This window comes from Melospiza georgiana, chromosome 7 (genome assembly GCF_028018845.1).
Source record: "Melospiza georgiana isolate bMelGeo1 chromosome 7, bMelGeo1.pri, whole genome shotgun sequence".
Lineage (NCBI taxonomy): Eukaryota > Metazoa > Chordata > Aves > Passeriformes > Passerellidae > Melospiza > Melospiza georgiana.
In genome coordinates, this window is record NC_080436.1 from 21,013,772 (window position 1) to 21,026,820 (window position 13,049).

At 35.8% G+C, this 13,049-nt stretch overlaps 1 protein-coding gene across 3 annotated transcripts in view; it reads left to right on the forward strand.

The window, feature by feature from the left end:
- Nucleotides 1-13,049, forward strand: part of METTL8 (methyltransferase 8, tRNA N3-cytidine) — a 35,985-nt gene that overhangs the window by 6,535 nt on the left and 16,401 nt on the right. For all 3 annotated transcript variants that reach the window (XR_009114696.1, XM_058028571.1, XM_058028570.1), the window contains exons 2-4: nt 16-128; nt 4,924-5,079; nt 8,310-8,401. Coding sequence is in view for 2 of the 3 variants with exons in the window: in XM_058028571.1 (XP_057884554.1) it covers nt 124-128; nt 4,924-5,079; nt 8,310-8,401 (253 nt within the window). In the remaining variant the exon portion in view is untranslated. The remainder of the gene's footprint in view (nt 1-15; nt 129-4,923; nt 5,080-8,309; nt 8,402-13,049) is intronic.

Sequence of the window (13,049 nt, forward strand, 5' to 3'; positions counted from 1 at the left end):
TTTTTGTATTTTTAGAGCTACGTCCCAAATGTTGTCACTGTCATCAATCTCTACTTGCCAGCAGAGCAACTGAAGTCTGCGGACAGACTCGTTTCTCTTCCTTGCCAGAGGCCAAGCGCCCAAATGGGGTAATCAAAAGTTGCTGATGTTTTTGTGTGCCCGTATCTATTCTTCAGGATCTGAGTGGAATGTTGAATCTTCACTGATAGTGAAGGAAAGAGAGAGTCCTTTAAATTTCTGGTGCTTTGCAGTTATTGCTTGCAGGGAGCTAAACACAAACACAATGATTGCAGTTGCTCCTTCAAAGAGCTGATTAGGGCAGTAAGTGGAGCATACAACAACAATGGATTTGCAACAGTGACTTCAGAGCTGGCAAGGCAGGTTGTAGCTCACCAAAGTACACATGGACATCCAGAGTCCTGCAAGAATGTAAATGGATGAGGTTATTGAATATAAATTGTAGACAGTAGTAAAATTCATGCTGCTCTATCCCAATTCTCGTCACCTTTAATAACAAACCCCATAGTTTGTGTTGAGACAAATTATCTTTTGTTAGGTAATACATTTAAATATTCAGTATTTTGTAGATAATATATTTAAAATAGTTTAAGTGATTGCATTTGGAGGTTTAGATGTATCTTGCAAGTGGGTGTATACACATGTAAAGTCTCAATACCTTTTTTCTTTCCTTTTTCCTCTTTCCGTGTAAGTAGCAGCCAGCAGAGGGTGTGCAGGGTAACGAGGAGCCCTTTGATTATTCAAGTAAATGTTTCCAGTAAACCCGCAGGATTTATCTCCCCTTCTCTCTCTTGCATAAACTATTTCCTCTTTGCTCAACTATTTTTAACAGACTACCTCACTAGTGGAAGCTTGTGGAAGAACAGGCACTTCTCAGCACATGTATATGTGATTAAAGTCATATCTGGTGGTGGAGCATGTTTGTTTATTTTTATCTGCTTTGCTTTTTAACTAATTTTAACTTTGTTGTCTCTATAGGAATCAAAATAAATAAAAATAATTTTTCTTTTGTTTTTATTTTCCCTTGGGAGTCACTGCTCTGCAGCAGTTTTAGTGAAGTTACTATATGCTCACAGGGAGGTCTGCATTGTTCCTGGTGCATGAGAAAGAAAAAGAGTTGAAATTTTTAGATCTGCTGAGTTTGAGAAGTTGTGAAATACCCTGTTGTTTCAAATGTGCATAAGTTTTTGGAAGTATGTAATTGAAAAACTAATTATGAAGCCCCAAGAGGGCATGATTAGTCACTTGGTCAAGTAGAATAGGATTAAGCACTCAGTTAATGAGTGAGTCTGGGTGACAGTAAAGTCACCCCCACCAGATTGGAAATATTAAGAAATATTAATATGCATGTCTTTTAAAAATAACCACTGGTAATTAATAGTTCTACCTTCTGTGTTACCACTGTCTTGAGTGTTCTTTTCCTTTTTGTTCCCGATTGCCACTTGCCACTTGTTTAGTGTAAGGTGTTTTGAGTTTTGGTAGTGTTTGATGGTGATAATACAGATTAGCAAGGCTTTACAGAAGAACATTGGGGATTAATGGTCAAATGTTGTCTAGATAAGCTTCTAGGTACCAAGCAGAAGTGAATTGTTTCCAGAATACTTTTCTGTCTAGGAATGTAACAAAAGCTGCACATGCTGTTCCTAATATAGGCTATTTTTGTCTTTATAACAAAGACTCTACAAGTAGTAGAGTAGCTTAGTTTATTCAGCATAAACAGAACAAGATGACTGGGGATAAAAGCATTATATAGTCAACCTAGGAGAATTGGAGATGGAAGAAGTTGTTAGATTTGTAGTTGGGGATCGGCCAAATGTCAAAATATTCTCATCCAATATGTTCATTAAATTAGGTTCTTGGACAAAAGTAGCAGGTTTATTTCTGTTCTTTTTGTTTGGTTGTTTTTTTTTTTCCCTCTGACATCTCTCTTAGAATAGATACTTTTAAAGAATTTTACTCATCAGTTAAGTGGTTTACAAATGTTTTGGGGTATAATTCACTGTTAAAAAAATCTTAGAGCAGTGCTTTTCTCCTATATCTAATTTTTCTTCTATGGCTGTGACTGCTCAGTGTTTTAATGGCAACATCAATTAATTTAATGCCAACTTCAGGTCTGGCTAGCAGTTGATGTGTGTGCATTCTTCTGCATGTTCACCTGCAAAAAACTGTATTAAAGATGCTGTGTTTACTTATTTCTGAACATTTCTCAGTTAAACTGAGCACCTGATCTGCAGTTGTAACAATGACAAAGCTGTAAAGTTTAAAAGGCAGTGCTCCATGGGGAAACAAAGTTGCTCTTCAACATTCTTATAAAGTGCGTTGTTTCTTTAAGTTTTTTTTTCTGAAAAATAGTTATGCTGCTACAAAATTTAAAAAATTTTATTGTAATTCAGTTTTATGTTAATTTCCTTAAAGATGAAAGTTGAGTTCTTTGATTAATAATCAAACCTAAAGTATTCCTGTCTGACTGTGAACAGGGAAAGAACTCCTAATTCCTTCAGGCAACATTTCTTACTGTCATAACTTCGGGATATGATCATCTTACCTGACAAGAAGAAAGAGTGTTTGCCTGTTTCATTAACAAACTTCAGTTAAACAATTGAGCAATGGCTCCCTTCAGAAAATGGAATTTAGGCTTAAAAGTGATTTAATGCATTTTGAGCTTTTAGTAGCCATGTTGCCAACTAATCTCATGATCTGTGGATGACTTCTAACTCTCAGGGATGTCCATGCATGTCTCAAGGGAGTTCATTCACATTTAACATAGATTACAACAGGAAACTTCCTCACTTACCCCACTTGCCTTACATTTTCAGAATTTATCTGCTAAAATTGTTCAACTATCACTCAAAGGCTCACTTTTTCATAGAAAGGCTTGCATATCTGGATTTTACTGATGTAAGACCATCTTAGTCATCTGACTGTAGTTCCCATCTGTGCATCTTTTCATGTTCTTATTGAGATATTTAGAAAGCCAAGAAAAATTATGTGACTAGCCTAGCAGCTGAATCATTGTATTTTGTGGTGAATATCAATGCTGGCACAGGAAATGCAAGATACTAACTCAGGTTTTTTCAAATGATTGAGGGAGGAAGAGGATTTGTAAACAGTTTGCAGTGTAATAATGGAATCTTTATCCAAGCATTTCTGTAATTTAATAATAATAATTTTGGATTGTGGTTTTGGGGTTTTGGAGGACTATCTCTTTATTTTTATTTTCAATAATTTTATTTTTAATTGCCTTTATGTAAATTACACATTTTGCAGAAATTGTCATGATGCCTTAGTTTTCATGTATAATAATTACTATTCCATTATATCCCATATGTGTTAATAATTATGGATTATTTATTAAAAATGCATGCATATTTTCAAATAAAACCCATTAAAAAGTTGTAGTAATTGAAGTGTAAATTGGAAGAGTTTTGGTTGCTGAGCCTCATTTCAAAAAAAAAAATCAACCACAATAAACTCATTAACATTAAAAGAAGTTTTGATTTTTTAAATAGGCCTAAATGTTACATTTTCACTGTGTGGCAATGCTTCTGTGTCATGATAACATTAGAGTCTCAGCAGCCAAAATTAACAGTGATTTTATTTGGCATTTTCAACCATAAGGCAAACTCCATTTTATTTAAACTTCGACAAATAAAAAGAAATTTTAATATTTTTTCCTTTTTTTTTTCTGTAGGCTTAAAATGAATAAACAATGCCCTTTTCAAAGCATGACTCATTCAAAAGTACATGATTCATGAGGAATTGTTAATTTAATTGAAGTGATTCCTTTGCCAGTCATTGTATTGATGTGTACAGATTAATAATTTTCACAGTACAAAACTTGTGGAACAGTACAAAACGAAATACTACTATTTTCCTCGAGATAGAAATCTTTGCTATGCAACCAATTTGCACAGAATGTTTTCTAGTAGTGCCTTGTGCCTTTTCTCTTGTAACTATGTTTTGGATTTCCAGTGCATTAAATATGTATGTGTGGTTTTTATGGAAGCACACTGCAAAAAAACAAGAGAAAAAAGGCAGGATGAAATAGGACTTAAAATAATTTTAAGGAAAAATGAACAAAAGCCCATCAGAGTAAAAGTATTGGGGGGATGTTTCATTTTACTTGTCTCATAGAAAGCTTACATTAACAAGAATATGCAAAAAACCCACCAAAAATGCTGATACTAGATACACACCCTTGTTTTCTTTCATTATTGACCCTTTATGAAGATATTGCTATATTTTACTTTACTTGGAATATAAGTTAAAATTATACATGTAATAGAAAAATCTGTATCACTTTATAATTTCTATTGATAGAAATGAAACATGTATAAAAATTACATTTCAAAGACAGCAGCGAACAGAGATCAGGAGAATAAATGGCAGAAATGTTGGAAAGCTTTATGTGCACTATGTTTACACTTCAAGATATTTAATTTCCTATTTACAAGCATAAAACCATAGTCATAGTTCCAGAGTGAAATCTTTTGAAAAAAAAATGAGTGGGGTGAAAAATGTCAATTTTGCTGACAGTGTGTCCCCACTAGAAGAAGTGGTTTCTTTACTGATCATTTCTTGCTTGCATTTGTAAAGGTACAGTATCAGTCTTGGGTTATTGTTTTACTGTGTATTTCTTTTCCTTCCCCTCTCTGACAGGACTTTGAAATGATACCAGGTAATTTATCTTTTGACTGGTTTCATTCCAGTAGCCTACTTTGGGATTATTTGGGCTTTCAGCACACTGAGGGGATGTTGACATTTTCTAAAAAAGCATTTGAATTGATATTTTAGTAAATGATTTTTAGTAAATCTCGTTCTTGGCTATTTGACCAGTCTCTCATGTAAGTGACATAAATAGTTGCATTACTGCCAAACTGTAATTTGAGTTTAATGTGTTCTCAGGTCTCTCAACACAACAAACTTCATTACAAGGCTTTCTGCTTTATGTCTGAGGAAAACCAAGATGCAACACAGGCACCAAAGTAACAGACGACCAACGGTTCCACTCGGATCACGCATTTTAACTGATCCTTCTAAGGTCTTTGAGCATAACATGTGGTGAGATGTTTCTTCAAGGATCATTTTCATATAATTTTGTATACTGTTTACTCTGGTATAATGGGGTGGGTGGGTGTATGAAACATGGTGCTGCCAGAATAGGCACATGAAGGAAGCACTAGAGGAAATCTGAGATTGTCACAAGTGACCTGTGTTAAAAGCTGCCCAGCTGATAGTTAGTCAAGGAGTGAAATCAAATATTGTTAGTGATCAGTAATCAATTAGGAGACAGAGGATCTAGAGATAAGATAGTCCATGTTATTTAAAATGGCAGAAAGTTTCTAGGTACAATATGTTGCATACTGGATTAGCTCCCTAATGCATACCACTTTTAGGCTAAATGTGGAGTTGGCTATACTTCCTTGGTCAAGGGAGCTGGAAGCTGTCTGATTATTGTGTTAAGAGTGTAAAGTTTGTGTTTCATAAATCTACATGCAATGTAGTTCTTAAGCATCTTCCAGGCTTCATGCTTCCTGCTAGGTGGATGAATCCTTTACATAAAATGTAAAATCAGGTGTAAATGCTGATTGAAGTGTAGGCTATATAATCAAGGGAGGAAAAGATTTTAAGAAAAGGACCACCCTTTTTCTGTAACATTGTTTTTTGATGAAACTCTGTCTGTTTGTTTGTTTTATAATTTCCTTCCAAAAAAATTGGTCATGTGTAGCTTCAGTTTTACCTGCTACTATTTGGTGACAGTCTAACATAGAGTTACCAAACTTTGATGCAGGTGGTTGGAATGGATTGTGTAGATGGAAGTGAAGAAGCAGGGTTGTTCAGAAAGTGGATCTGCAGATGAATCTATGTAGCTCAGATGGGAAAACAGGGGAAATTGAATTGAAGCAGAGGTGCATTGAAGTTGTGAAGGTCTTGATAAGTCAAGAACCTGGCTGTGCTGGGGGTTAGGTCATTGTTTCTGAAGCTCATTACATTGGCAGGGTTCTCACTAGGGAGATAAGGAGAATTAGGATGTGGTGGTAGTGCTAAATAGATTATACAGGGTAAGCATAAGGTATTTGTCTTCTCTAACATTGATGTATGATGTCCTTTTGTTTTCCACTCATCATCTTTGTTAGTTCATAAAGTGGCATTCTTTTTGTGTGAATTGGCAGAGAGACAAGAGCTGCTACCATTGCTGCTAGAAATACTAAGTAAATTAAATTTGGGAACTAATGCTTTAGATGTCTATTGTGGTGCTTTTCTGTCATTTTGAGAGAGAAGTAATGAATGATGCTAAACACTGGCAAAAAAATGCCTGCTTCTGTTCAGGTCAGTCATTGAACCAGTTTTTACATTATCACAGAGATAATTAAACCCTAAGTTAGCAAACAAGGTAACAGAAAAAGACTAAGTTGAATAGGCTGAAAGCAGCATTGTTTGATCTCATATCAGGCCTACTCATGTTAACAGTTCCTGGTGTGGTTAAAATGGATAGCTTGCTTTCCTGCCTCAGTGTTCAGCTTAAAACACTTCTGTATTTAAACACTTCTGTGCTTAGAATTCTTATGTGTCCCATGTTCCTACCAGCTTGTGTTGCTGAAGGAGCTGCCTCATGTGAAGCATCTATATATGTAAATAATTGCTGTAAGAGCTATGCAATGACCCCTCTTTTGTAGATTTTGATCAAGAAGTGCTGCAGCAGTACTATTTGAGATCTACCATATGGAAATTTCAACAAAAGCACCAAAAGGAGCTTTATGAATTTCCAAGGAGGGGAAAAAAAAAGGCAGTTAATGAAGATGGAGGGCTTCAGGCACCTTTAGTATTGTGTGTGGAGCCCCTGAGGGCTCTGACAGACACACAGTGATGGATTAAAATTGATCAGCTAAAGATTACAGAGCAGCAAGTCATCTGTCAGAAGGGCTGACTGTGTATTATTGCCATCTGAATAGTCCTTGGTTTCAGCTTGCTGGAATAGGCAAGGTCAGCACTGGTGATAGCAGGGAGGGAAGCAAGTCTTTCCAAGAGGATGTCTGCCTGGCAGTGCTTCGGTCACTCACTTTTATTCGACTGCAGCGAGTCTGTCAGAGCCATGACACTGCACAGGAACATTTGGTATATGAACAAATACAGGAAGGGGAGAGGCAACCTGCTGGGGACAATAATGAGAAATATTTCAGTAGAGAGGCGGAAATCAAGTCTGAGGCAAGCAGACAAATACATACCAATTAGTCTCCCACAATTAACAAAAGAGGAACAGTGAAGGTCTAAGAATTAAATTACCTATATGTCACCAACTACGGAAAAGGAAGATGCTCATTAGCTTTTAGAGACAATCAACTCTTTTCAAGTTGGCACCTTCTTCCTTTTCCCATAGTAACCAATGGAATTTTAGTCTTGGGCTTTCACTTAGCTCATTTCAGTAGGATTAGGATCTAATAGATTACTTGAATTATATTATCTAATTTAATCTGTTCAGACTGGACAATTTGGAGGGACAGCTGATTGGCTTTTGAAACCGTCCTGCAGCACATTTTTGGGTACTCCCCACTGTGGTCTGATCCAAACCAGAATCTGCAGGGAAGGCAGTTTAGTCACCAGGGTCAGATCTGGGCTTGGTTCTGTGACCATGGATTAACATAACATTTAGGTAACCACTGTACACAAGTATAGATGGCATAGACTTTGGAAACATTGCAGCACTGCTTGACTTGTCTCATTCTCATTTGGTTTTTTTTTTTTAATATTACCTATCTCTGTTCCTCAGAAAAGTAAAATCCTGTTCATCAATTCCACCTGTTCCAATTGAATAGGTGGATTATGCTCCCTGTTTCAGAACAGCTGATTTCTTTGCTAGTCCTTAGTTCCTCATCATAAACACTATTAATGTGAGGTGTTTCTTGCATTAGGATGTTTGTTGGTAGGTCTCTTATTGTATTCAGCTAAATACAGTTCTAATGGACACTCAAAATACACTCCTGTAAACACACTCAATTTGTAAGATACATATAATCCTGATATTAATAAAAGAAATACATGCTACTTCAGTCTTTTGGCAGTTGAAACATGTTTCTTAATCACTTGGCTTTTACCTAATTAGTAATTAATTTTTATCTATCATACACTGAAACTTAGGTTTTAACTGTCAGTCTCCTTGTGGTCATTTGCTTGCACTCAAAAATAAAAAAAAGGTATTTGAGACAGTGTAGCTAATTCATGACTGTTTTTCCTGGGAAAAAATATTATGAAAAACCCTGTTGAAAAGCTGTTGCTTCAATTGCCTTCTGCAGGGACCACATGCAATGGTCACAAGAAGAAGAAGAGAATGCCAAGAAAAAAGCAACAGAGAATTCTCTTGTGAAAGTTCAATCAGAAGACCAAGGTAACAAATTTCAAATGGTATAAAAAATTTTTAATGCTCTTTATTAAAATAATTGAAGATTTACAGAGTTCAGGAACATTTTTTTTTATTTCTGCATTCTTTTATCTAAATTTTTTAATTTGTTTTTTTTTTCCCTTTGTTGCCTCAAAAGAACTCACAGTGTGTTTTTCCTAACAGTACAGTCTCTTATTTGAACAGTTTTACAATTGGGGTGGCAGTAGACTCTGTGTAAAACACATGCATCAGGATGGTGCAGTTGTTCTGACCCGTTTTGCAGTCCTCCAGAATACAACTTCTACTACACAAGGCTTTTACAGAATCAAAGGGAATGAATTTGCAATCAGCTAGAGTGCTGGAGATGAAGATTCCCATATACAATATTCAAATGCTTTTCAGTGATTTGGGAACTATTTAGAGAGCTTGTGTTTGTTCATTGCACTGTATTTCTGTTAAATGCCATACAAGTTGCAGTGGTCCCAGCTTGCTGCCTTTGCCAGGGAGTGCCTCAGGAATCCATGTGTCCACTTTGTGTGGAAGGTGTTCCAATACATCCTCCATAGTCTGCTCTCTAAGGGATTGAGGAGTTTTGTGCCTGTCTTCAGAAGGAAATTAATTGTATTCTGGATTTCTGAAGAGTGATAGCTCTAGTTTCAAACTGGCAAACTAAACCATAGACTAAACTCCAGGGTGGTTATGAATGCTAAAGCTGGAATATCAACTTGATAGTAGCATAGAAGACTGGATTCTTCATTTATTCTTCTGTTAGGAGGATGTTCTGAAAGTAGTCACTTGGATATCTGTGCCTCAGTTTACTTAGCATGTCATGAATCTGCCAGATAGTGTTGTTATGATCCTATGCCTTGGTGTAACAAAGGCACATGTTGGAGTTTGTTTGAATTACCTGAGAATGTGCCTTGCATTGTGTGCCCTTCATCACCTGGAATACTCTGAAATTGTCAGCCTGCCTTTCTCTGTTACCTCTCACATTTTTTATCTACATACAGAAGTACAATGCTTGTTTTTCAAAAATTACATCTAATATATTAACTTGATTTGTACAAAGAGCTGAAAAAGAGCTTGTAATTGAAAAGTAAGCTGTGTGGCTGTGTGCTCATGGAATCTTGCATTCTTCATCTACAATCAATTAGAAGTTAGTTTGTACTGGTGAGAAATGGAATAATCAGGCATTTGGCTATTGCCATGAAACACAAGAATCCAAGGACATTTCTTATGAATGCCCCTCTGTTTAGAGTTTGAATAGGTGAGCATTGCTGATAGTGTTCCTTCAGAAAGCTTCAGCTTCATTCTGCAAATGGAAGTACATTTTGGCCTATTTGTGTAAACAATGGACCAGACCAAGGCTAATGAGCAGGTTATTTTGGGGCCTTGAAAACTACAGTGAGGGGAAAAAAGACAGATTTCACCAATGCTATTATATTACTGAAGCAGAAGAGCTCTGATGAGCCTTTTTAAAGCAAGAGCAGTGGAACTGAATGAAGTCATGATACTACATTTAGGAATTTGATTTCCATATTACCATGTGCGGTTTCTTCTCAGGCATGCTTGCTAGCAGTTGAAGGTTGTGTTATGTAGAAAAATTGATTGACAAAGTAAAGGTTTTTTTGGTTTTTTGGTTTGGTTTTTTTTTGGTGGGAGGTTTGGTTGTTGTGGTTGGTTGGTTGGTCTTTTTGTTTGGTTGGGTTTTTTTTTTTCTTGGAAGTTTATGTTTTTAAGTTATGCAATCTTTACATGCTTTGGAGTATTTTGTGGGTAGGCTAATTAAATGCACAAAATGAAATAAAAATTTGATAATACTGCATGCATGTTATTACACAAAGATGCAGGAATGCCCAGTGCAACAATGCAAAGTAAAGTGTTCCTTCACTTAAACCCATGTCATTCCATACTAATACAGTTTGAAAGGCTGACTTTAGCTATTTCTTTCCTTCAGTTCTGAAATCTGGAAAACTTGATGTGAATTTAAGTTCAAGGATTCTGAGCAGACTTGTAGGAAAATTGTGACTATAGCAAGGGGTGATAATAATTAAAGAATCTTTTGACTAGAAGGGTTTTGGTTTTTATACTGAAGCTGAGCAATCTATAAATGCAACTTAAACTGTTGAAATCTGATATATGACCTCAGTCAACTCTGAACTCTAAATATAAAACAGGCCTGTACAATTACAATTATAGGGCTGGGTCCTGCCCTTTAATAATACAATTGGATGTATTAAATGTTAATTTTAAAACATTATGCAGATTTCTAGGACAAGGCATTCTGCCACCTCCTTACCACTTCCCACTGCCTGTCTGTGCCTCTAATGATAATTCTCAGCCTTGTTTATCTCTGAAAAGCTGTAGCAATTTAGGAAATAATATGTTAAGATTTAAAGAGAGTAGTGGAAGTGCACTGTACATTTACTCTGTACATTTATATTAAAAGAACTAATGTGTTGGTATGAGTGAGAACAAAACAGGAAAGGCAGCACATTATATGAGGTACACTTTTGCAGCAAGAGATGTGAGGGGTAGCAAGATAGTTCTCCAAATGCTTTGAAAATAAGGGGGAAAAACAAGAAAAAAAAATTTATTTGGTACTTTAGGAGGGATAAGGAAGGGAAAACCATCAACAAAAGAGACATTGAAAAGCTGTAATTCTTATCTTTTTATCAGCCTTCCTTTGAAAGGGTTAGCTAGGTCCAGTCCAGTGGCTAGCACAATTAGTGCTAGTGAGAAGGAGGAAAGATTTTGTTCTTGAAGTGAGAAAGAGCAGGTTACAAAGTACATCCATAGAGTACATGGATGAGTGGAAAAGCAGAAAAGAGAATATTTGCTTTTTAAAAAAGGAGGTGGGAAAAAAATAAGAGTCAGATAATTGGTTTTAGTTTCTGGAAAAATACTGGAAGAGTGCATCCAGAGCTTGCAGACGTTGGGATCAGAAGAACAAAGGAGATGAATACTGGCCAACAAATATTTTTTCAAGGATAAATCACATAAAATCAAGCTAATTTTCTTCTTGGAGAAGGTTACAAGCCCTGGGGATAAGGGAAAAGCAGCAGATGTCCTGAAGTTTATCCTTAGTCAGGCTTCTGATTTGCTTTACTTGACATTTTCATAAGCAAGTTAGGCAAGTGAGAGCTAATGAAACTGCTTTTGGGTGAATGAATGCCTGGAGAGAGCCTTTCAGAATGGAAGGCTGTGCTGGGCAGAGGAGTATTTTATTCTGTGTCCAGTTCTGCTTGGTATTTTCATTAGTGACCTCGGGAAATTAGAGACTTGAAGATGGTGTTAAGTGAAAATGTGTTTTAAGTATGGTGAAGGACAGGATTGAGATTCAGAAAGATTTGGACAAACATTGGAAAAAATAATCTGAAATATATAAATTTGCTAAAAATGAGTGCAGATTTCTTTGCTTCAGAGTAATTCCTTGAGAAAAAAAACAAACTAGGTTTTGGAACAATTGGCTTGGTAGTCATTTTGCAGAAGAAGATCTGAGAGTTGTGGTGAATCACTAGCTGAATCAGCAGTGTCATGCTGTTGCAAAATGGCAAGCTGGGAGTTATAAACAGGATTGCAACCTGGAAGCCTCATAAAATACTCCTTTTTCTCTGCAATTATAATGCCTTTGCCAGAATAAAACACCCAAAGTAGTAAATCAATTGAAGAGAATCTAAAGAAAAATAGAAATTATCAGAAGTCTAAAAATCAAAAAGAAGAGAGTTAGTTTTAGACAATCTAGAAAATAGATTGTTTATGGAGGCATAGTAAAATACTTCAAATATGTAAATAGATGTTACAAAGAGAAAAGAGAGTAATCTTTGCTTTGTCTGCTTGATCCCTATCTGGGACGAGAATTGCTTGACCTAATTGCAAGATGGAAGTTCTTAGGTAGACAGTGGAAAAGGTTTCTAACTGTGTAGAAAATTAAGGACTGTATTATATTACTAAAGAAAGTTGTGTGTGAAAGGTGGTATTTTAAGAATAAGTTGAACAGATGTTTGTGAAGGAGGGATGTGAATTCCCTGATTGTGTGAAATCCCTTCCAGTCCTACTTTCTGACATTCTGACACTTAGTTAGAATGTTTTGTGAATTAAAAGTGAACACAAAAGTCTGTTGTAAGACTCTGAAGTGTTTTGAAAATAAGAAAGCAAGTATGTTCCTTCTGTATTGTTGAATGCTTAGGTGTGAATTATTGTCTATTTGCTGTGCAGTAGCATTTATCAGTCCAGTGCACAGAACTGGATTTGTTTTTTAAATAGGGATGAGGTACCAACAAATTTGCAATTGATTACAGAATTTCATAAAGCATGAAAGAATTTCAATTCTTACATTTGAAAACTATTTCTTAAATAATTGAAAAGATGCATTTTTTTATAATTAGAGCATGAAAGCTTGTCTAAGAATCTTTAGATTGTGTATTTTGGTGGTGCTGTTCTATGATGTCACTACACTTTTAAAAATATGCTGTAAGCCTGTCAACCCCTTCCTAAGTGTCATAAAATCTAGTTAAACCCTCATAGGAGTTATTTTGAGCACAAGTTAAGGTGAGACACAAAATCCATGTATTTTAATTTAAATGTACAATGTGTGGAACTATGGATTTTTAAACTGTATATTTGAGGTCCAAATTATATGTTGTTTTAGAGT